Source organism: Saccopteryx bilineata, chromosome 10, assembly GCF_036850765.1.
Source record: "Saccopteryx bilineata isolate mSacBil1 chromosome 10, mSacBil1_pri_phased_curated, whole genome shotgun sequence".
Taxonomy (NCBI): Eukaryota; Metazoa; Chordata; class Mammalia; order Chiroptera; family Emballonuridae; genus Saccopteryx; species Saccopteryx bilineata.
Window position 1 is genome coordinate 14964297 of NC_089499.1, and position 24540 is coordinate 14988836.

General features: G+C 38.8%; 1 protein-coding gene across 17 annotated transcripts in view; it reads left to right on the forward strand.

The window, feature by feature from the left end:
• Window positions 1–24540, forward strand: part of LRRFIP2 (LRR binding FLII interacting protein 2) — a 110515-nt gene that overhangs the window by 40781 nt on the left and 45194 nt on the right. For 5 of the 17 annotated variants that reach the window (XM_066244631.1, XM_066244637.1, XM_066244640.1 and 2 more), the window contains exons 3-16: window positions 817–903; window positions 2044–2094; window positions 5203–5259; window positions 5347–5391; window positions 7709–7777; window positions 10103–10144; window positions 11701–11766; window positions 13256–13330; window positions 14738–14788; window positions 14869–14913; window positions 15944–15991; window positions 16387–16443; window positions 20121–20189; window positions 23931–24020. In XM_066244631.1, coding sequence (XP_066100728.1) covers window positions 817–903; window positions 2044–2094; window positions 5203–5259; window positions 5347–5391; window positions 7709–7777; window positions 10103–10144; window positions 11701–11766; window positions 13256–13330; window positions 14738–14788; window positions 14869–14913; window positions 15944–15991; window positions 16387–16443; window positions 20121–20189; window positions 23931–24020 — 852 coding nt within the window. The remainder of the gene's footprint in view (window positions 1–816; window positions 904–2043; window positions 2095–5202; window positions 5260–5346; window positions 5392–7708; window positions 7778–10102; window positions 10145–11700; window positions 11767–13255; window positions 13331–14737; window positions 14789–14868; window positions 14914–15943; window positions 15992–16386; window positions 16444–20120; window positions 20190–23930; window positions 24021–24540) is intronic. The other 12 variants (XM_066244644.1, XM_066244646.1, XM_066244647.1 and 9 more) reach the window with 7 other exon arrangements.

A 24540-nucleotide genomic window follows, 5' to 3' on the forward strand; every position in this document is an offset into this window, starting at 1 on the left:
GCAAGTAGATGGATTTAGAGACAGTTACAGTTTCCAAGCAAGAGAGGAAAAGTTCCTAATGTATGATTTCATTTAGATGAAATGTCAGAAGAGGCAAATTTGTAGAGACAGAAAGTAGATTAGTGTTGCCAGGAGCAGGAAGGAGGGGGTAATGAGGAGTGACTGCTAATGAGCACGGGGATTCTTTCTGGAGTGATGGAAATATCCTGGAGTTAGATAGTAGTGAGAGTTGTGCGCCCTCGTGAATAGGCTGAAAACCACTGAGTTGTATACTTGTAAGTGGTGAGTTTGCTGGTGTGTGAGTTATATCTCAATTTAAAGAGCGAGAGATACGAAGAGTTTCTGAAACAAGCAGAAGCAGTGGGAATAAAGAAGGCCAAGATGGGTTTGCGAGAAAAAAATCAGCAATGGAGAATTGACGATACTTGGAGATGAATATTGGCAATGCCCAGAATGAAGTCGAGGCTGGTTCTGGTGTTTCTAGTTTGTGTGCCTGAATTGATAGGGAAAGACATTCTGGGAAAAGCAAGTTTGGAGAGACATCTAATGAATTTGTGAAATGTTTTGAATGTATAATCAGGGCAGGCAGTTAAAGGTAAGGGCCCAAATTTTAGGAGAAACTCTGGGACTAGAGAAAGCAATGAGTTTATAGGAGCTGAGTGAAGGCAGTCAAACTGCTGTTACATGACATCTTGTCCACCCCCCCCACCCCACATGGAAGGTCATGTCCCGTTTGCTCCTGATGCTCCAGGCTGGGGTAGAGGCAGTAGTGATTGCTGTTTTTCCGTAAAGCTGAATCTTGATATTACTTTGCAGGCAGAGGCGCGGCTGGCAGCAAAACGGGCCGCCCGGGCAGAAGCAAGGGATATTCGCATGCGAGAACTGGAACGCCAGCAAAAAGAGGTAATCGGGAATGGGGAATAACCCTAATCTCATGCTGATCTCAGAAAACCACTACTTGGCCGGTTTCCTTCTGAAGTAAATCTGGTTCCCTTTGAAGCCCTGGGAAGAGTATAACCTGTTGTACGCATTTTAACAACCCATCCTCCATCATCAGCAACACATACAGCTCTGACTCTGACAGTGTTGTAAGTTATAGCATTATAAGTGCTTTACTTATTAGCTAAAAGTATGCTTAGAGATGACAAAGGTATTTACTATAGTTCTAGATGTCTAGAATTTTAATTAATTATTATTTCTATATACTAAATCACTGTGAAGTCATTCAGCCTTACAGCTTTTAAGCATATTTAATAATGGAAAAATTATTCATAAGAAAATGAAAAAGCAAACAAATAAACTGTAAGACTTGTCGAGCTCCAATTTTGTGTTATAACACCTTGTGCCCATATATAGAGTCAAAAACCACTAGAAAGAAGTACTTACTATCAATACTTTGCTTTGTCTATGGTGGAAGTGATTGATTTTATTTTATTCTTATGTTTTTCTGTAGTTCATAAATTTCAGTATGCTTTTGTCATGAGGAAGAAAAACAGAACCAAAATTAGAAAAAACATAGACAGATGAAGATTAGGCTGCTTAAGCATGAAACATACTCTTTTTTTACTCTTTTCTTCTTACATTGACCTAGCTCTGAAAATTGCCATAAAAAATATTTCTGATGCCGTTATTAGTACAAAGGGGACAAAATCTGCAGGATAGTATTAAACACTTTATTTTGATATTGGTGGTGGGTCTTCTGCTAATGGGTTTAAGAGAAGTATATTTTCCATATTGTTAAAGCTGAAAACCAAAAGCAAATCAGTTCATATGATCAACCAATGAACGCAGTTCTTAGCTTGAAATGAAAATGTTGTAATGCATTTTATACTCCTAAAATTATAAATTATAAGGAGATAATTATTAAATATAAGTTCTATTTATAATGAGCATTTAGCTTAGTAATTTTTTCTGTATTTTGAATGTGTAACTTACTTTGCATCAACAGTCATTGTTCTTCAGGGCAAATGTATATGATTAAGACTTTTCAGAGAATGTAGTAATTTGGAAACTCTTCAGTTTATGAAACTTTTGCATTTTTAGCATTCTCATCATTCCTTTGATCGAAAGTGGGGACAGATTCACAAGTGGCTGGTAGGCCAGGATTGCCTGTCCTGCATGTTGTGATCAGTTGCTGAAATAATGCAATCTTGAAGTAAAACATTGACTAATAGTTTGCAAAGTAGGAGTGTTTGGCATGTTTGAACCTAAAGGTCAGAGAGTCTCTCTTCTGTCTATGGTGGACCAAATGTGTACTTGTAGTTCAGCCATTTCTGTTGTAGTCTACACTACAGCCTTGCCTCTCAGGAGTACTCCTGACCAAGAAAGATTGAGTTAATGAGTATGTTTTCCTTCTGTGGGTTTGTTTTTCTCTCCTTTAAATTTGTCCCCTCTCAGTGTCTCCTCCTCTCTCCCCCTTGCCCTCTCCTCTTCCTTTTTCTCTCTCTTTTTTTTAGAAACTAAGTTAGCAGAGTCTTTACTGAGAGATGAACCAAATCATTCTTTCATCTCCTCTGAAAATTACTCTTAATTTTTTTCTAGTTCTCTCATTTCCTTTTTAAATCTTCTACCACCACCTCTGAATTTGTTAACTATAAAAGCAAATTGAGAACCAGTACATCTTAGTTGCTGTGAATCATGCCTAAATTTGAACCCTTTTTTCAGTGTTCATGAGCTCCCCAGTTATCTCCTCCTATTCCAGGGGTTCTTAACTTGGTATGTGAATAAGCTTGCTGACAGGGTATGAAGCCTTAAAATCTCACACAGAAAAATATATATATATATATATATATATATATATATATATATATATATATATATATCCCCCCGAAGTGAGAGGGAAAGCAGAGAGACAGACTCCTGCATGCGCCCGACTGGGATCCACCTGGCAAGCCCATTTGGGGGCGATGCTCTGCTCGTCTGGGGCATTGCTCCATTGTAACTGGAGCCATTCTAGCACCTGAGGTGGAGGCCACAGAGCCATCCTCAGTGCCTGGGCTAACTTTGCTCCAATGGAGCCTTGGCTACGGGAGGGGAAGAGAGAGACAGAGAGGAAGGAGAGGGGGGGAAGGGTGGAGAAGCAGATGGGTGCTTCTCCTGTGTGCTCTGGCTGGGAATTGAACCCGGGACTTCCACATGCCAGGCCAATGCTCTGCCACTGAGCCAGCCAGCCAGGGGGAGATATATATATATATATATATATATATATATATATATATATATATATATAATTTTTTTTTTTAATGTGACATTCCCATGGGTAGTTTTATCAGCAGATACACAAAGGAGTGTGTGATTCTTAATGGGTTAGAAGCACTGTCTAATTGCTGCTAAGTCAGCACACTTTCATAAGCAAATCCCTTCTGTAGCAGCATTTTAGGGCATAATAAGAATTAAAATGTTTATGACTGTAGTGACCTATAAATTTAAAACTTAGTCATACTTCACACTGTGATCTTTTAGAAAAGTGAGACAAAAGATGTTTGATTACTTTGGAGTGGAATCTGTTAAGTGTCTTCTGCATGTAACCTGATTAATATTACTAATCATGCATTAGAATGTTTTTAGTGAATAAAAGAAATCACTTTTGGCTGCAAATTTTCCATGCAAATATTAGTTTAATTTCTTCTTTCATGTATTATAGTTCTAAAATTAAATTCATTTATCTTTGTTGCATCTTTAATGGGATGTACTCTTTAGAGGTAGGTTTTTAAAAAGTGCTGTTGTGTGATAGGTGGAATGAAAAGAAAGGATAAAATGAATAAAAGAACATTTTTATTCATTTTATAATGAATCCCTGAACATTTAACCATGTCTGTCACTCTAGTACCCCATATAATACTAGGAGGGGACATGTAAAATTAACCTGCCTTTGTAGCACAAGTCTTTTTTAATCTGACCAAGTTAACTGGCCTAGAACTGGTCACCACTTAATAAACTTACCCTGCTGGGCTAACATACATGCCCCTAAAACTGTTATGGTACCAGCTGATAATCAAACAAAGGGAAGAAGTTTGCTTGGCTTCCTGCAGATTACATGTATCTATTATGTATTGGAAATGTAAATCATTGATTAATTCCTAAAGATCAGAACACCTTATTGGGGAAGGGGATATTGACTCCTTGAATTATACTGGTCCTTTTAAATAGACTTCTGAACAGATAGATCAAATGTGTCAATGCACACAGCAGACGACAAGAGTTTTTTGGAATTAGACTCAAAATCATAACCAAAATAAGGCATTCATTGTGGTGTTTTAGTTGAATTACTATTTCTTCTTTGAAATGAGTCATCAGGCATTGCTACATCCGTTTGTTCTGCCTGTATAATAATCATGCTGTATGGTCATGGGGTATTTGAGGTATTGATTTCATCGCTGTCATCAACTGTGACCCCATTTGGACCAGCTGAGTGTAGATTCTCAGTCAATGCAAATCACTTTAATATTTTGGACTTGGAAAATCTGAAAGATCAGACATTTCTTATTGTTTCAGTTGGTTAGGTTTAGGAACTAGTCATTTGATTTCACATGATTCAGGACTTAATGTTCCAGTGCTAATAGCTGAATGTGGAAAAGTTTAGAATTGCATTTAATTTAGTCAACTCTTAGGTTGTGGTCAATTTTCTTTGCAATATTTCTAAGGCATAACTCTTTTTAACTTTTCCAACTCTAAAATATTTATCCAATTCTAATAAGTTAATAGTACACAGTCAGGGGCTATTTCATTTAGGTTTTTTTTTTCCAGTTAAAGTGGTGAAGGAGAAAAATTGTTTTCAGTGAGCAGAAAATTATAACCAAACTCTTCTAAAAACAAAACACTCCTTAATACATCTGTAATAGAGCAAACATTTCTTTTTGTCTTGCATAAACTAACATTCACAATAAAAAAAGAGAAAAGTTTACTTTTAATGCTAAACTCAATTTCTGTTTAAGTATACTTTTTAATTGTTATCCTTGTGTCTGTTGTCTGTCTATCTATCTATCTATATATCTATCTATCATCTATCTATAGATTATTTTTACTTTCTTTCCAACTGAAGCATGTGGCTGCCCAAACTCAGCTTTTGAAACCGAGATGTCCATACCTGCTTGCCGTGAGGAAGATGCGCTGTGCTCCTGACTGACTGTTCTTCACTGAGTTGTTCTGATAGACAGCCCTCTGCTCAGGAATTAATTCTCCATGTACTTTCTCCTTTCCCAGGAAGATTCAGAAAGGGCCAGGTACTCCCACCGGTCCAGTCATCATCGTCCTTATCTGGTTTGTAATAACCTATAAACTGCCTCTAATACTTTTCTCGTTAATTTAATGTAGTCACTCACAAACTTGTGTTTTTATTTTTATCAGGGAGTTGAGGATGCATTGTCCATTCGAAGTCTTGGCAGTCACAGGGTTGGTATTTTCAGTTGTTTCCACAATAGCGAAGCTTGCCTCTCTGAGCTTTCTGCAGCACATTGCCTAAGCAATCTGACCGTGTTCATATGTTCCTTTGCCTTTTTTAAAAAAAAATAGAGAATATTGGCAAAGTCCGTCCTTTGGACAGTGATGCTTTCTCTCAAATTATTGCTATAAGTAAATCAATTCTAAAATCATAAATATTTTAATCTATTATAAGTATTTTACTTTTTCTTTAGAATGACCTTTGATTTTGGAAAATAATCACAAACTAAAAATATTGATTTTATAGAATAACATCTGCATGATTCTCACTTTCAGATTTTTCTACTTTCATAGTTTTAAAATTATTAAGCAAAATATATTTTGAAATTTTGATTACTAATTATAGTTTTATTATCATACATGGAAAAATTAAGCTACTGATTTGAAAATTTCCCTGCTTGTCATATTTGCAGAAATCATCATGCTTCAGCATTTTGATTAACATTTTGTAGTATGTCTCAGGTTTGTAACATGCGTTGTGGAATATCACGATAATGAGAAATGGCTTTTAAAGGCTTGCATATTGTGCCTAGACACTGATCTCTCTCTTAAAGAATTGTGCAATTTTTAAAATTTTCACATTGATAATACATACACACACACACACGTACAACCAGATGTTTCATCAGAAAAATGATCTTTCATGTTAAGTTCTGTATTTTGGTTAATTATGAAAGTTTAGATTTATAAGAATATTAATAAGCTTTTACAGAAATCTAATCAGCAGCTTCAGAATGATTTTACAGGAGAAAAACTTTAAGATAATAAGTTTTTGTCATCCTCCCTGGAGATGGATTACACACACACTCATGTATATCTGTGTATGTGTATACATATATTTAAATATTTTTAAAAGAATCATACAAAGAGGTAGTCAACAAAGGATTAGAAGGTAAATGTCTTTAGTGCTTTGAAAATAATCTCTTCTCCCCACTTTTTAAAAATGTCTGACTTTTTCTTTGCTTTCCATTATGATGTTCATAGTATGAAGTTTCACACAATTACTATTAAGCTGGGTATTGTAAATTTGTATGTAGCCTCAGGGAAACTTGATTATAGTATATAGTTTGATGCTAAAACCATCCTAATTAACAGGAGCTTTTAAAACAAATCTGCAAACAATAAATAAAATGTAAAGTAAACTAATAAGAAATTGTTTATACAGAGTGTCTATAAAGTAATGGTTGATTTTAACTTTTTAGAAATTATTTCATTAGATACATTTAAGATATATCTAGAATTCTTACAGTACTCATTATGGTAATTATGAAAATTTTGTTACTATGGGAGAAATAGTAAAGCTCCCAATATTTAAAAAAAATTAGTGCTTGAACTTAAATTTAATAAAAATTTTACACTGGAGGAGACTCTAGTACTTCACTGTGTGAAAGTATACATTCAGCCCATTTTAAATATTTAGACTTTCCTGGAAATAAGTCTGCTGGCTCATTGATAACATTGTTTAAAAGAAATATAACTGAGATGAGTTGATGCTTTTTTCTTTGAACTAGATAATATTGAGAGTTCTAAGTTTTCATCATATTATTTGCTTTTTAAATTAACTTTTCCATCTACATTAAGCTGAAAATGTAGACAATTTTTGTTCTCTGTAAAAATAAATGTGATGGTCTAAAATGCTGACCTAAATTTTATTGGATTTGCTTATAATTTGGGGGTTTTGGTAAAGTCTAACACTTTGGACCTTGTATTTGATGTGTGAACATTAGCAGGGCGTGGCTGTGAAGGAGATGTGGTTTTTTATGCTGCATTCTTAGGACTTTGATGTTTCCAGTTAACTTTCAGGTACCACCTTCTTGAAAGGTGGCCTGCCAGAAGCTGTTTGGGCTGGAAATAGTGTCAATGCTATAGAATGCTGTATAAAAATAAAAAGAGCAAAGATAGTTCAAGACCGTGAATGGTAGGTTTGGGGAGGGAGGATTAAATCAAAGCCCCGACTGTAGAATTTTAAAACCTGTTGCTTTAAAACACAGTATGCCTTTAAAAAATCCTACAATTGTGTGGTCACTGCTTTATATACTGAAATACAAGGGGACTATAAGCTAGACATCCAAAATGAGAAAATGGGGTGATCTTGAATCAGAGCAGTAAGGCTACATTGATATTTCTCATTGGTGGAGAGTTTTACTGTTGTGTCTGTTAGTTCCTGGTTATATGTCAATGGTCTCAGTATAATTTAATGAATTCTATTTTAATATGTTTGCAATTTGTGTTTTGTCATTTACTACTCCACTGTTCAATTCCATTGAAGAGCTCCTCGAAGGACATAACTGGAACACATTGGAGCAGAGCCAGCACGCCTAAAAGGAAAGACATCATGGTGTGTAGTCCAGAAAAATGGGTAGTGTAGTATTATGCATTCACTGTTGATTGTCCCGAGTCCCGGGGGCTTGAGTAGTAGATACTGTACATTCTAATAGAAATGAGCACTTACTGAACTTTGTTTCTTCAACCTGTTTGCTGTACTTTCTTTTGATTTTTTATTTTTCCAAATGAAAATCTTCAGACAAGCATCTCGCGTTAACACTTTGTGATAGATTAATAGCAGATTTGAAATGCTTTAGCTAGAGCCCTTCATATTTTTCCATTTTCCCTCCTTGTGACATTTCCCTCCTTTGTGAATTATGTTATTAAACAACATAAATATACCAACTTTCACTTTTTGGAGGGGGTTTCTTTTTTTTTTTTAACCAGTTGAACTAATAGCAATTGGAGTATCCAAGCTTTGGATTTCCCTACCAGATATATTCAGCAATCTCTTTGAACCAGCTGAACTCTTTGTTATATTTTGGAAAGGGAAAATTGAAATAGGTTAATTTCAGTTCAGCTTGTTAAATCCTGTGCCTTTTGCAAATGTCATTGGTGCTACAGAGAGAATGAGAAGAAATAAGACATGACTATTCTGCAGGATGAGGTAATTTATATGCTAGAATGTGTGGCTTGAGTAACAAATGTTTTGGTTGTGGTATTTTCTTTTTAAATAAAAAGGATATTTTGTTAACTGAGAAGTATATGAAATTTCTTTTGAGAAGGAACTTTATTTTCAGGGAAATGTTACTCATCATACAGTGACATTTAACCATTGCATACCATTTACTAAATGCACACCTTTACACAATTTAGGAAATTCTGGATAAATAAGATTTTTCACACATGTAATAGCGCTCCTTATTGCTTACCTGTTCTGTTAGCTTCAGGATAGTATAAGAAGAGCATGCAAATGCAGATATTTTGTTCTAATACATTTTGGTATTTATTGCAATATCATTTGCACTGAATATATACCAGTGGTAAATTGTATCTCTTAGCCTCATACTGTTGAAATATAGATAAATACATATATATTAATATTTTTTGTAAATGACTGTGTCGTTGGGCATGAAGGGAGGGCCTTGGTTTTGTATGACTTCTTATTGTAATGTTTTATTAAAACTAGAATTTACAATTTGGTCTACTACTTTATTTTAAACTTTTAAAAATTGCACCCTCATTTCACACTCTGATCTAGTATACACATGCAGATATGCACCTATGTGTTTGTATATTATATAAATATACAAAATATATTATTGAAATAAAAATTTCACAAAATAGTATTTATTCTTAGTGTGCACAATAAACTGCTTTCTATTTCATTTTTTAAAAAAACGAGTCGAACCCATAAATTAATTTTTGACCTACTAATTAGTTTTAGCTTTCACTTAGGAAAACGTTATTTGAGATCAGATTTTGAATATTGTTCCTTAAGTCCTAACTGGGTATTAAGAGTTGCAAAAGAAAGATCTGTTTACTGAAGTATCTGAGGAACTTATTCATTGCTTTTATTTGTTTTATACATTGCTTTTCTGGATAAAATTGCTTAAAAATATAAACTAGAATGCTTAAACTAATGGTAGGAAACCACGAATCTAAGTAGTTACTATTTAATTCAGATTCTTGCTTCTGAAATGTGGTGATACATTGTCTTATTTTCTTAAAGCCCCTACCTGAAGTATGGTTGTCTGATCTTATACATTTTATGTATTTTTCTTTGATTTATATTTAATGCCACATTGTATGTATACTGTGCGCTTACTAACTTTCTAGTTTGGTTCAGCATTTTTACTAGGGAAGGTTCTTGAGGGAAGTTTTTCAGGGATGTGTCCATGAACAGGTCCACTGGAATTCCCTTGTTTTGATGCTGCCATTGTTTTCTGTAAGCTCGATTAGTTATGGGCTCTTGCCTCATTGCCTGTCCATGCCGTAGTTTTTTGCCTTGTTCAAATGATGGGAAATGGTGGTAACAGTCACAATAATAAAAAGTTCTAATCTTTGAACTTCAGAAGGTTTAATTCCTGCATTTTAAAGCCTTCCTTAGGCCGTCTTCTGCCAAAAGTGTACTGAGATGGAATCATTTCACCATTACTGATTATTGACTGTATTTGAAAGAGAACATGCAATTTTGCATATAGTTTAGCAAGAACTTATACTAGGGGAAGAGTGGGGGAAAATATTCTTTAATTCATATTTAATAGCTTTTGTGTCTAATAATTTTGAGCTTTTAAAATAGTGCTGTGTTTTTAAAAACTTGCAAATGTTACTTTTTCCCTCTTTTTATTTCTGATTTTGGGAATACAACCACCTTTCATCTCTTTCTGACATCCAGTATGAGCCTCTCAAGGATAGATCGTCCAGACTTTCATCATTAGTATGTAGTGCATGACCTTCTGTTAAATGTAGTTTTCCTTTATAAGCACCTGATGATGCTAATCATGGATTATGACTAACTGTCACAGGCTTGTTGCCGTGTTTGAGGGAAAGCATATGACTAACAAAGCAGAAATGATTGTTTTGTAATTGTGGCATAATTAACATTTGAATAACTTTTTCTTTCAGAATTTTAGGATCAGATAAAAATGATTTCTTTCCCTCTTCAGGACTAAGATGGAAGTATTTTTTCTTAAAATGATGACCCGCCCAGCTGATGTACACTCATTGCCCTGGGACACATGTTTGTAGCAGGGTTCTGATACACATTTAACTAGGGCAGCACAGGCTTCCCGTGTTTAATGTTAGGGGTCACGAGCTAGTACATGTGAAGCTGCTGAACAGAAGACAGTAGTGACAGATGACTCCTGAAACATCAGTTGTGTCCATTCATTTTTGCTTGATTTGGTTTGTTTTTTATGGCATGATATTTTAGTCAAGGAATTTAAGCTATAACATGTTTCTCTTGAGTTAATATCATGTCAATAGATTGTCTGAGTTTCTAGACATATAGAATATCTCTTAAAAGGACCGGGGGTAATGTATAAAAGGAAATATTTATGTACTCAAAAGAAAAAAAGAGAACTGACTGTATAATTATTGGTTCAGCATCTAGCTGTGCAGGGCAGTAGGTGTGTTAGCGTGGACTGCTGTTGACAGGTAGGACACTTCTAGCTGTACTTCCTCATCTCGGGCAAGCGGTACACACCTAGATTAGGGTTCTTGTCTACCAGTTGACCTGACAGTACCATTGCTGTTCTTTATTTCTGCATACACTGTTGGCTCTGTACTCCTTGGAGAAGTTATGTGTCGAGACAGTGCTGTCTTCAAAGGACTCATGAGGTTATTGTCTAATAATGCCACTGCTACGCGGGATCACCATACCCCCTGGCTCTTTCTTCCTGAGCCGTACATGCCTTGGGACCACTCACTTGGGTTAAGAGTACTGTCTAAGGGCAGTGTAATACGTTCTTTGTTATCTCCGTCTTGTTTTTGTTGGTCCAAAGAAGGAGTCTTTTATTTTTAATTTTTAATTTCTTGTGTTGACATGATTTTAAGTGTCTCACTCAATATAACACCTTCTACCCAATGCATCGTGCCCCCTAGGCCCCATGCAAAGTCTCTTTCCACCCCCAAGGAAGGATTCTTGTCACCCGTTCCTTTATAAAGATGGATGGACTCAAGTGACGTGAGGGTTGAAGGGCATCACAGTTATCCGGCCCAGCTCTGTGTCTTAATAGTGTTGGAGCTTTTCTCAGCCAGTCACTGAGCTGTGAGGCATGGGGGGAGGAGGGGGAGACGCGTTGTGTGGAGAGGTGGTGTATCTGAGCCAGGCGATGCAGTGAATCATGTATTAACAGATGGAATTTAGAGTGCATGTAGATTACTCTGCATCTCGTGTGGACCTTTCTGTCTATAATTTTACTAAATTATTTTTCAAACTTCACTGTATGATCATTAATCTTCAGAGATTTAACTTCAAAAATTTACTTCCAGAATCATTCTTACAGTCACTCTTACGGAATGAAGAAGAGATCTTCTGGTTCTCATAAAGACCCACTGGTTAGTTCTGCTGTGTCTCCTGTCACAGTGTGTTGTGCTGCTGTAAAATTCACTGATCACTGTTAGGGACCTTAAAAACTGCAACCTGTCCTGGTGTGCTTCTAAGGCATTGTTGAAATTTGATAATACACTGAAACCTGATTTATCAGAACCTTATTTCAAAATAATTGTTTTCATTTATAAGATTTAATATCAAGTTAATATATACTAACCCCAGGGGCTAGAGTTAGGAAGGTGTCACAAGAAGTTCATTAACAATATATTTTCATTTATAGTCTGTCCTTTGGAATATACCTCAGTAATAGGTTTATTGAGATTTCTATTCTTATTTTAGAAATTAAAATTGATTTAATTTTGGTGTTATAGGCAGTACCAAACTCACAAATAGGTTTCATTCTGAACGTTTGTTGGTCAGAATTTGGGTACTTGGGGTGAATTTTCTGGTAGAAACAATAAAGCATATGATAGCAGAGTTCCCATGCCGTCTTGTAGAAAACTCATTAACTTAAAATGTGATTAAATTGCAGAACTAATAGTGCTCTCCATTCCAGCCACCTTGCTTAACAGCATTTCTGTGGGGGGAAGTGTGTCCAGAATGCCCATTTCGGGTGCTAGGAACACCTCTTTTCTGTTAGGCTGCCCCAGTGCCAGCAGAGGAAGTGGAGTTCCCAGTTCCCTGCTCTGACCATTGCTGGGGCACAGAGAGGGCCAGGAGACCGTGGCTGGCAGGAAGGAGGGAGCAGAGAATACAATGGAGAGGACTTTAGTGAGAAACCCTGGCGAGTTGAGTATTGAGAACTCTGGGGAGAGGTGACTCATGGTGCCTTCATGGGGGTGTGGTACAGAAAGGCAGGGCCAGAAGTGGTAGAGATGAGGTAGGAGTAGGGATGTCCCTGTTGTCACCCGTGGAGAAGGAGTCTTTTGGTCAGGGGTTGCCTAAATTTCCCTAATGTTGGGTAAAAAGATGGCTGAGGAAGGTAGAGAATTTTCTTACCCTCAAGTAACCACAGTACATAAAATGAGTGTTTTGTTCAGTGTGTTGAAAGTGAACCACCATATAGATATTTCAGAGCAAACCATATTTAGTGTGCTCTCTTTATCTCTCTTTCTCTGTTAATTTAAGTTGATCAGTTTATTTTGACAAATAATAGGACCAGGATAAGTTTGAAAAAAATTACTTTAATGATATCTGTGGCATTGCCAAATGTATTTATATAAAAGTGGTAATTATTAGCTGTCCTGGAGTTTTCAAGGACATTCCTAAATATGACATGAGAATAAATCACTTATTATTTCCATTCTATTTTGCCTGACAGTTTATACTGTTGTCTTTAAAGTAAAAATTAGTAAGTACTTGGTCTGTAAACAGTTAAACCTAAAGTCATTGTTTTGGAGATGAAGAGGTTTGGCAATATCAGATTTTGCCTTTGTATATTGTTAATTAGCAACATTTAACTTAAGAAAAATGTATTTAATTTGGTTTTTGCAGAGTGGCCTCTACTTTGACCAGAGAAACTATAGCAGTCTTAGACATAGCAAGCCCAGCTCTGCCTACTACACTCGGGTTTGTCCTAAGTTTCGTTGGCTTTGTGTGTTTTATACAACTTTAACAGATTTCTGATCTCCTGTTTTGCCTTCTGACTAGTTAAAACTAATCTGTGAATGGCTATGTGTATGATACTAGTCTGCGGTAACTAAGTTCATATAGTAGGTCTGAGTGTAATTTAAACAGTGGAACTATTGAATCACCATGCTTACAAATGAGTACCACTTTCTTTCTAATGGAAAATATTTCACATATGAAAAAGTTCAAAGATTGTGTAGTAACCACTTAGTAACTGCCATTTAGATTCTACAACTAACATTTTATTCTATTTCCTATATCATAGAAATATCTGAGTATCTGTCCCTCCATCCATCTGTCCATCAGTTCGTCTTTTGGGGGATGCATTTCTGAATAAGCTGTAGGAATCAGTACACGTCATGTGGATGCCTTTTTAGTAAGAGCTTACATGTAAAAATTTACATTGTCAGTAGAATGGGAAGAATATAATTATTTGTTCAAATGTTAGTTAGAATCTTTGTTTTTCAATGTAAGGCATTGGGCACACCATACATTTAAAACACATTAAATATATGGTACACAGCACATTTAAAATAATTTAGTTGTCAAAAGTTGTACACGCAACTTACTCTTATTTTCCATGTCTGATTAGCCTTGGTAAAAAAGAACTGAAAATTTGTGTCTTCAAATGTCATCAGGAAAAGAGAACTGTAATTCCTTTTTTTGAAGTGCTGTGCCTTGCTAGTGGGTGGATTCATTGTGACAAGTACAGTTATCTAATTAAACTACGACACTTTGTCCACGGCTTGTTTTGAAATACAGGTTTTATAGATCTTTTCTAAATGCTTGGAAGAGTATTTATAAAGAGAACTCAGAGCTCATTTCTCTGGTTCCCCAATAATAAGGCTAAGGCCATTTGGGGCGTGTCATGCAGTTACAGAAAATATCACAGGAGCTGCTAGTGACTGAACGTGGCCACTGTCACTCTCTGTGCCATGGCCCTCTCTCTTCCTGAGGCTTGTCTTAGGTGGCTGTCCCATCTTCTAATGTTAATGTTCAAAGACCTGTGGGGCTTAAACAGTCATAGAAGACTATTCCCAGTGTTTATCTTTCTTATCCCTTAAAATTGACATTTAAAAAGATTTCTAACGATTAAATTTTTCTCACTTTATTCATTGAGTGCCTTAAGTCTCAGTAGTTGCTAATGAAGTATGGAGTGCTATTTCTGCTGGCATGATGTTGTGACCAATCCATTCTCTCTCCCTCTCTCTCCTTCCCTTTCTCCCATCTTCTTTCCCTCCCTTCCTCCCTCCCCTCTCCCTCCTCATCCTCCTCCTCCTCCTCCTCCTCCTCTTTCTCCTCCCGCCTCCCCTTAATTGTTTTGTTTCATTTTGTTTTTGTTTTTAGCAGTCTTCTTCCCTGTACAGTGACCCTCTGGCGACATCTAAGAGTACCAGGGTTAGTACTTTTTAAGGCGTGTGTTGCCTTCAAAGCTACCAGCCTCTGTTCTTTGGGTAAATCATGTGCTTTTTTCATAGGCCTTCCGCACGGCAGATTCTGGTCTGCTGAGGAGTACCAGCCTGGTTTGTATTTTCCTCTTCCGATGTGTATGCTCTTGGTAGGGCCTCTGTCGTGCTGCTGACTCTGGCTTGACAATTTTCCTCCAAAATAGTCAAGGACACGTGGCTTTACTGCAGTGTGCCCTGCAGAGTGTGCTGCTTTTGCTTAAAATATAAAGCTTTAGGGGAGTAAAAATAAGCATATTCTCTTCACAAAGGTAGATACTTCGGTAAGCTCTTGCTTAGAATTGGTTTCTTATAGAGAAGAGAGACTTGCATGGGTTCCACTCACGTGCCTACTTTTGTGAGATGGCTGTCCGTGCTTGGGATGCCATATTTTTCTTTGGGACAGCTGTGGTCTTGGCCACATTAATACGAAGCTCTAATAAAGCAAGCTGACCAGAACGCAGAACAATAGCTCTTTGTAATATGCGAATTATGAGTTGATTGCTTTTAAACTGTTGTTTGCAGTTGTGGCCTGTTCTAGTGGACTGGGAACCTGAGGATTTATAGCTTCATTTCATTGTGACAGCGGGCAGAGTGCTTTGTGCCTCACATACTTTTTCTGTTCTATTTCCTCTTTTGAGAGAATAAATTCATAAATGTTGGTTCTCCTAATTTTATAACATGATGATTAAAGGAAATACTCTAACCAGTGTGCTTTTTCAATGAAGTGTGAGCTTGAAGTTTTAATGAGACCGATGCAGGAAATTATGCATATAAATGAGTGTTACCACCTTCACAGTCTTCACCTTGGAAGGCTGTACACTTACACTGTTCTTAAAAACTTTTGGAACTGGGCCTGACCTTTGGTGGCGCAGTGGATAAAGCATCGACCTGGAAATGCTGAGGTCGCCGGTTTGAAACCCTGGGCTTGCCTGGTCAAGGCACATATGGGAGTTGATGCTTCCAGCTCCCCCCCCCCCTCTAAAATGAATAAAAAAAAAAAAAAAAAAAAAAAAACCTTTTGGAACTGAGTACTGTAAAGAAGTTAGGACATTTTCAAAATAACTTTGATGCTGAATACATGAATGGTATTTCCTTTGTTCTTTAGGTGTCAGTGTATGACGGTGGATTATATAATCCCTATGGTTCTCGAACTGTAAGTCTAACCAGGGGGATGTGTAGGTGGGCACAGTTTACCTACAAAGAAAAGGTCATTTAACCTGACCTGTAATTACTCTACAAGCTATGAGCCATTCAGCTAGCCGATTGTGACTCTCACAAAATCATAGCTTGAAGTATGAGGGATATGAATAGAGAGAGCTCTTGTTCATTAGTCCCTCAGAGGATGGGAGTAGTGCTTCTCAGGGCACCCTGTCCCTCCCACTGCGGGCTGGGGATCTTGAGGGTGGGAGTGAGGTGGAATTCTAGACCCGGGAATCAGTTACCTTAACCCTGGGAGCCAGGAGCTGGTTAGATCCAAGGTCACTAACACATTCCCAGCAGGACAAGGAGCTGATCATTATAAAACCTTTCTTCTTGGAAACTTTATAGCCATCTGAATACAGTTATTACTCATCAAGAACAAGTTCAGCCCGAAGCAGTCCTGTGGTGAGCTGTTTAGCCCCTTTGCATGCTTTAGAGAAGCCTTGGGTGGTTGATTAATCTGCACTCACAGTTTAGAATTGAGGATGTGGAGTGTTTCACTCTCTTGTGCATGGATTGTCGTTTTCCTTCAGTGCACAAACCCAGGTACTAATCTGTCCAAATTGGTGGTTTCTATGTTAATGCGAGTTAGCATGTAATTTCTTAAATGAGTCTGGAATCAGTGTCATTAGAATTTTAAAAAATTTGTGGTTGTCATTTGTGTGAAACTTCTTGTCCCTGCAGCGGTCATAGTGCGGTGTCTGAGTCGGCCACCCTGTGTTCTCCTTGCCCTCTGTTTGCTGCATTGAGCCATTCAGTATTTGCTCACCAGCACTTTAATCTGAGGAGTGGGAAAAGACATAGAACCAGTCAACTTTTAAATTGCACATAATTGGCAAAACTGAGATAATTCTAATCATCTAATCTTTCTGGAGTATTAAAACTATTTTTTTATTTATAAAAGTAATATTAGTTTAAGGAGAGCCCTATGTGAAAGTCCGCTTACCATTCCCCCCAATTTCCATTTCTCAAATGCAGTTTCGGAATTTGTATGTCCTTTCAGACATTTCATGCACATGAGTGTCCTATATTTGAATGGTATGTATATGGACTAATACATGCTACTCTTCACCTGGTTTTTTTTTGGTTTTTTTTTGTATTTTTCTGAAGTTAGAAGCAGGGAGGTGGTCAGACAGACTCCCGCATACGCCTGACTGGGATCCACCTGGCACGCCCACCAGGGGGCGATGCTCTGTTGCAACCAGAGCCATTCTAGCGCCTGAGGCAGAGGCTACAGAGCCATCCTCAGCGCCCAGGCCAACATGGCTCTAGTGGAGCCTTGGCTGCGGGAGGGGAAGAGAGAGACAGAGAGGAAGGAGAGAGGGAGGGGTGGAGAAGCAGATGGGCGCTTCTCCTGTGTGCCCTGGCCGGGAATCGAACCCAGGACTCCCGCACGCCAGGCCAACGCTCTACCACTGAGCCAACCGGCCAGGGCCTCTTCACTTGTTTTCTTCACTTAAAGTATCTTTTTGTGTTAGTACATAAAGATTTATTTCATTCTCTTTTTTTTGACATTTAAAAGGTTTTTAAAATGTAACCCACATTCCTTACTTTTCCCACTGAATACTTCTTAGATTTAGTTTTAGTTTTATGTCAGCACATTTTTTTTTTTTTTTTTTACAGAGGCAGAGATAGACAGGGACAGACAGACAGGAACGGAGAGAGATGAGAAGCATCAATCATCAGTTTCTCGTTGCACGTTGTGACTTCTTAGTTGTTCATTGATTGCTTTCTCACATGTGCCTTGACCATGGGCCTTCAGCAGACCGAGTAACCCCCTGCTGGAGCCAGTGACTTTGGGTCCAAGCTGGTGAGCTCTTTGCTCAAGCCAGATGAGCCCATGCTCAAGCTGGAGACCTCGGGGTCTGGAACCTTGGGTCCTTCCGCATCCCAGTCCGACGCTCTATCCACTGCGCCACCACCTGGTCAGGCAGCACATTCTTTTTAATGGCGATATATTACCATTAGTGCATGGATTGTACATTATAAAAATCACTTTTCTAATGATAGACATTCAGGCTGTTAGATTTTTGGTACTATACTTGTATAATGAACATTATTTTTTCCTTTTTACAATGAACTTTCTTAAACAGGTATATTTTTGTATACTTCTGTGAGTGGATCTGCACGTTAAATAGCTAATCATGAAAAGGCCCAGATAAAAGAGACACATTTAAATTATGTATACTGTCATATTTCCCACCAAAAAGACTGTACTAATTTACAATTCCAATAGCAGATTATGACTTTAGGAGCTTCCTTGTTATTCTTGACAATGTCAAAATTGGAGAAATTACTAAAGCAATTTCTTAATGGGCACCGCAGGTTACCTTGTTGAGTGGAGTAGGTGAGCTCTGTGGGTTTTCTTTTACATAAATGTTTGGGTCAGCCCTTCTGACACTTCAAGTGGCACTTCTCAAGAATTCCACTCCTATACTCGAAAAATTACTCAGGGATGATTAAGGAGATAAAAGCTTTTTCACATGAGGAGGAAGTACAATTTTAACTCGCCCATTAGCTAACAAAATTCCAGTTCTAGGGCCTGGTAACATTTTTAATGTCCCCCCAGTATGATGGCCTCTTGCAAACAAAATTATTGTAATGTGTTTTCAGTCAAGTGTAGAATCTTGTCCTTGTGCACTGGCTAGATCAGGGTTCCCCAAACTACGGCCCGCGGGCCGCATGCGGCCCCTGAGGCCATTTATTCGGCCCCCTGCTGCACTTCCGGAAGGGGCACCTCTTTCATTAGTGGTCAGTGAGAGGAGCATAGTTCCCCTTGAAATACTGGTCAGTTTGTTGATTTAAATTTACTTGTTCTTTATTTTAAATATTGTATTTGTTCCCGTTTTATTTTTTTACTTTAAAATAAGATATGTGCAGTGTGCATAGGGATTTGTTCATAGTTTTTTTTTTCCTTTCTTTTTTTTTTTTTTTTTTGTATTTTTCTGAAGCTGGAAATGGGGAGAGACAGTCAGACAGACTCCCGCATGCGCCTGACCGGGATCCACCTGGCACGCCCACCAGGGGCGTCGCTCTGCCCACCAGGGGGCGATGCTCTGCCCCTCCGGGCGTTGCTCTGCTACGACCAGAGCCACTCTAGTGCCTGGGGCAGAGGCCAAGGAGCCATCCCCAGCGCCCAGGCCATCTTTGCTCCAATGGAGCCTCACTGCGGGAGGGGAAGAGAGAGACAGAGAGGAAGGAGAGGGGGAGGGGTGGAGAAGCAGATGGGCGCTTCTCCTGTGTGCCCTGGCCGGGAATCGAACCTGGGTCCCCCGCACGCCAGGCCGACGCTTTACCGCTGAGCCAACCGGCCAGGGCCATAGTTTTTTTTTTATAGTCTGGCCCTCCAATGGTCTGAGGGACAGTGAACTGGCCCCTGTGTAAAAAGTTTGGGACCCCTGGGCTAGATGTTATTTCATTTGCAAGTTGGGTTCAAAGTTATTATCTTAGTGATACCAGAATGACTTCTTAGTGATGTCAGAATGGAGATAAACTACATACTGCAGATGAGTCTTGTACTGCTGGTGAACAGGAAGAAAACTGTAGGGTAAGGATAGAAATGTCTCCACTAGTTGGATGATAATGAATAGAGGAAAATAGGAATCATCATGTCAGTGTAATACTGGTAGGAAATTCTGTCTTGACTTACATTATTTCAGTTTAGAATATTTTTTAAATTTCTCAAACTAAAACATTAAATATATTTTTGACCCTAATTTGATCCCAGAGGGCTTAGAGGTTTAAAAAGCATGAAAGCTGGTTTTGGCTGGTTAACACATGCTCTCCCTCCATTTTCTTTAACTTAAATAGAAGATAAAGTACTATTTTATTGTTTGTACTTTTTGGAAATGTCTTTTGATTTTGAAGGATAGTTCATTCTACCTTGAAACTGCTTTCCTGTTTAATGGCGCACAAGGGGTGGTGCCAATTGTTCTGCTCACACAGAGTGTTTGCCTGCTCCCCGAACCTCCCTCCGAACCTCCCTCCGAACCTCCCTCCGAACCTCCCTCCGTGTCCTCACAGCCTCGGAGGGCCTGTAGTGAAGTCGCATGTTTTTCATTATCTGCTTTTAATGTTTATAGTTGATCAACGATGACACCGCAAGCATTGCGTCTTCTGGTGGTTCCAGTCATGGGCGAAGGGACAGTGTGGTGAGCGTGGGTTGCATGTAAACACAGACAATGAGTTTTTTGTTTTGTTTAAGTGAGAAGAGGGGAGGTAGACGGAGTCCCGCATGCTCCCCAGCCAGGATCCACCCGCAACCCCTGTCTAGGGTCAATGCTTGAATCAGCTGAGCTATCCTCAGTGCCTGGGGCTGACTCTCAAAAGAGTGAGGCCGTTGTCTGCCAGGGGGAAGAGAGAAAGAAAGGGGAAGAGAAGCAGATGGCTGCTTCTCATCTGTGCCCTGACTGGGGATCGAACCTGGGGCGTCTGCATGCTGGGCTGATGCTCTATCCACTGTGCCAGCTGACCAGGGCCACAATAAGTTTTAAGATGGCAACATTATGGGATCACATAAAATCTATGGGAAAGTGAAATTTGCATTTAACAAAATGAACAATTTCTTCAAATTTAGCTTCTGTGAATAATTTGCCTTCAAAAATGTGTTTTTGACAGTACATATTCTCTGTGGGCTATGTAAGCTTTCGTTAATAACTTGCCTCTTTGCACCTCTTGTATGTTAGTCATTGTGTATTTGAAAGATTTTCACTTTTATTCTTTGTTGCTGTTTTATGCACATTTATATGCACAAAATTTATATCACCAAAAATAAAAGTTTCTCAAGCAAAATTAATGTTTCTACATTTTGTAAAACTCAGAACTATGGAGTGTAAGCCTCTGGTTGCTTTCTGTGCTGTGTATTTAAGTATAACTGTCATTTTTACCTATTTTAAGACCTGTGAACTGTTAAGAGCTTCTGATAGCAAAATTTAAAAATTCTGGTCTTAACTTCAACTAAAGTAATAATTGTAGAGGCAACAAATAGCTATGTTAAAATATAAATTATATAATTTCAGGTTCTTTTGTTGAGGCTGGAAATTTAAAGAGCTAATGACACTTTTGTTTTATTTAAGTATTGATTTAAAAAGTACATTGGTGAAGATGATGTGTCAGCTTCGAGCTAGAAAAAAGAGCCTGATAACTCAGAGGCTATAATTCCTTTAAGAAAAATAGAAGGCCACTTAATGAGTCATGTTTTGTGAAAGATTATAACTTGAAGTTTTATGGAGAAGGGAGCACCAAGTGTTTTTGAGATTTGTTGCCAAAAACCCAGTGATTCTAATTAAAGGCAGTGTGGTCCATTAGCAAGCCAATTAACACTTGTACTCAAAGCTGAAGGAAAAAGTAAAAGCTAGGACATCTGAAAGCCCCTTAGAAAGGATGGAGTGGGAAGTCAGGGACTTTATTATTTAAAAAATACTTCTTTTTTCTGGAGAGAAAGCGGGTAGGGCAGAGACAGACAGGAAGGGAGAGAGATGGAGAAGCATCAATTCTTTGTGTGGTACCTTCCTTGTTCATTGATTGCATTTTCATGTGTGCCTTGACCGGGAGGAGGGGTACAGCACAATGAATGACCCCTTGCTCAAGCCAGCAACCTTGGGCTCAAGCCAGTGACCTTGGGCTTCAAGCCAGCGACCTTTGGGCTCATGCCAGTGACCAAGGAGTCATATTTATGATCTCATGTTCAAACTGGAACTCCGTGCTCAAGCTGGTGAACCTATGCTTTAAGCTGGTTGAGCCCGCACTCAAGCCAGTGACCAGGGGGTTTTGAACCTGGGTTCTCTGTGTCCCAGTTTGACACTCTATCCACTGCACTGTCACCTGGTCAGGTTTAATTTTTTATAATTTTTAAAATATATTAAAATTTTTTTCAGTTACAGTTGACACACACTATTTTATTAGTTTTAGGTATACAAGATAGTGATTATTAGACGATTTATATAACTTATGAAGTGATCACCCAACAGGTCTAGTACCCACCTGTTACCACATAGTTACTATATTATTAACTGTATTCCTGATGTTGTACTTCACATCTCCATGGCTATTTTTATAACTGTCAATTTGCATATTTTTTTTTCTGAAGTGAGCAGTGGGGAGGCAGAGAGACAGACTCCCACGTGCACCTGACCAGGATCTACCTGGCATGCCCACTAGGGGGTGATGCTCTGTCAATCTGGGCCGTTGCTCCATTGCAACCAGAGCCATTCTAGTGCCTGAGGCAGAGGCCATGGAGCCATCCTCAGTACCCGGGCCAACTTTACTCCAATGGACCCCTGGCTGCAGGAAGGGAAGAAAGAGGCAGAGAGAAAAAAGGGAAGGGTGAAAAAGCAGATGGGCGCTTCTCCTGTGTGCCCTGACTGGTAATCGAACCTGGGACTTCCACATGCCGGGCCGATGCTCTACCGCTGAGCCAGCCAGCCAAGGCCTATTTGCATTTCTTAATCAAAAGGAATGGACTTTAAAATAATGGTGTTTGGGCTTGAACCACTTTTACAACATATTAGTGTGTTAATGGAAATTCTTTGTTTTTACCATGGATGTTAATCTTTGTACATAGGCTTAATATATGGATGAAATGAGTTAGTATATAGGAAATAACTATAAACTATCAAAATTTTGAGGCAGTAGGTACAAGTAAAATATTAAGTACGTGTAAATATAAGTTATATTACTGATACTTTAAGTAAACACACTATTGCTTGATCATATTAGCCCTTAGCAAAACTTTGTAGTTGTAGTTGTAAGCTTTCTCTGTCTCTGTCGGCAGGCTTCTGTATCTCCTTCCTGGCAAGGAAGCGTTTCTAAGTGAGCTAATCAGGCAGAGCTGAGGTAGGGAGTAGCTGATGACTGAGGTAAAACATAGTGCTTCGTAGCTCGGCAATTGTTTATGAAGTAGCTGTAATACGCAAGGCACTGTGTTAAGTGCTAGGAATAATGTGGTAAGCCAGAGCAGATTTCTCACTTACAGAGCTTGTATCCTAGTGAAAGAAATAGAAAATAAATTAGTAGAGAAAGGAACACAAAGAAAGTAACCCCAGAATCAACAGGTAATAAGGTAGGCAACACTGAGGTGAACACATGTGCGCGCGCGCGCGTGTTTGTGTGTGTGTGTGTGTGTGTGTGTGTGTGTCCCTTTGGACAGAGTGAGCAGGGAAGGGTTCTCAGAGGGAAGTGAGCTTTGAGCAGAGATTTGAAAGGAGAGGAGCCAGCTGCTTGAAGGGCTGGGAGAAGAGCTTTCTAGGCCAGGGTCCGATCTGCGGTGGGGAGCGACTGGGTGTGTTTGGGGAACCAGAAGGAGGCCAGTGTGCTTCTTGCGCTATTTGCAGTTGCTGGTCTGGAGGACTGTGAAAAAGAGGGAACTATGGAAATTGGGTAAAAGGTGCAGTAAATACCCTCAGATAATTCTGCGTTCAGCATGTATGTGCTTAACAGTTGATAGTTAAAATGAATTATAAATTTTGCAAAATTTGGTAGGGGCTTTGGGTAGATATTACTTGAGAAACTGGTGAGGGTGGTGCGTGTCTCATGCCTGGGCGAGCTTGCGGGCCCTCAGGCCGAGGGCGGCCTCTAGGACTGCAGTTGGCCTGAATACAGGCTCATGTGAGGGAGGTGGGGTTTCACTTAGGAAGCCCTTTACATTTGTTTCTTACTGTTCTGAGTACCTTAATTTCAGTAGTTGCCTCATTTCATTTCTTTTAAAATATTTTTTATTGAATTTATTAGGGTGACACTGGTTAACATAATTGTATGTTTCAAGTTTTTCATTTTATTTCATGATACTTGATCACACCCCAAAAAAGACTTTCTCCCTCTATAGCCAATGTACTTATTCTTTTCTTCTCTCTTCTCTTAACTTCTAAAGCATCTCATTTTTTTCTGGCTGAAAGGTTTCTGCCGCCGACTATTTCAGCCGCTCCAATCGAAGGGGGAGCGTTGTCTCTGAGGCGGATGACATCAGTGTCCCAGACTTGACTGGCGTGAGTGTGCTGCATGGGGTGGCTGCTGATGGTGTCGCAGGCATGTAACTCAGGACTAATGCATTAGCTGTTTACTGCCTAGGAAATACTTACACTGCTCACAAAAATTAGGGGATATGTTATAGCTTCCTATTCATTTGGAAATATCCCCTAATTTTTGTGAGCAGTATATCTGAACACGTTAGCATGAAATACGATTATTTGTTTGTTTTGGAATGTATATATTGATATGTCCTGACTAAACAAAACACTTTTTCTGTGGAAATTTTCCCCCATAGAACCCATCAGCTGATGCAACAATTATCAGTATTTTACCAGTTTAATTATTCCTCTCGCCCTCCTTCCTCACTCCCCCAATTTACAGGGGGGTCCTCAGGGTTACGACACAGTTCCGTTCCTACAACAGTGATGTAACCCGAATTTTGGTGTAAGTCGGAACACACCCTAGCCCAGGGGTCTCAAACTCACGGCTCGCGGGCCGCATGCGGCCCGCCGAACAATTTTGTACTGATTTTTTTTT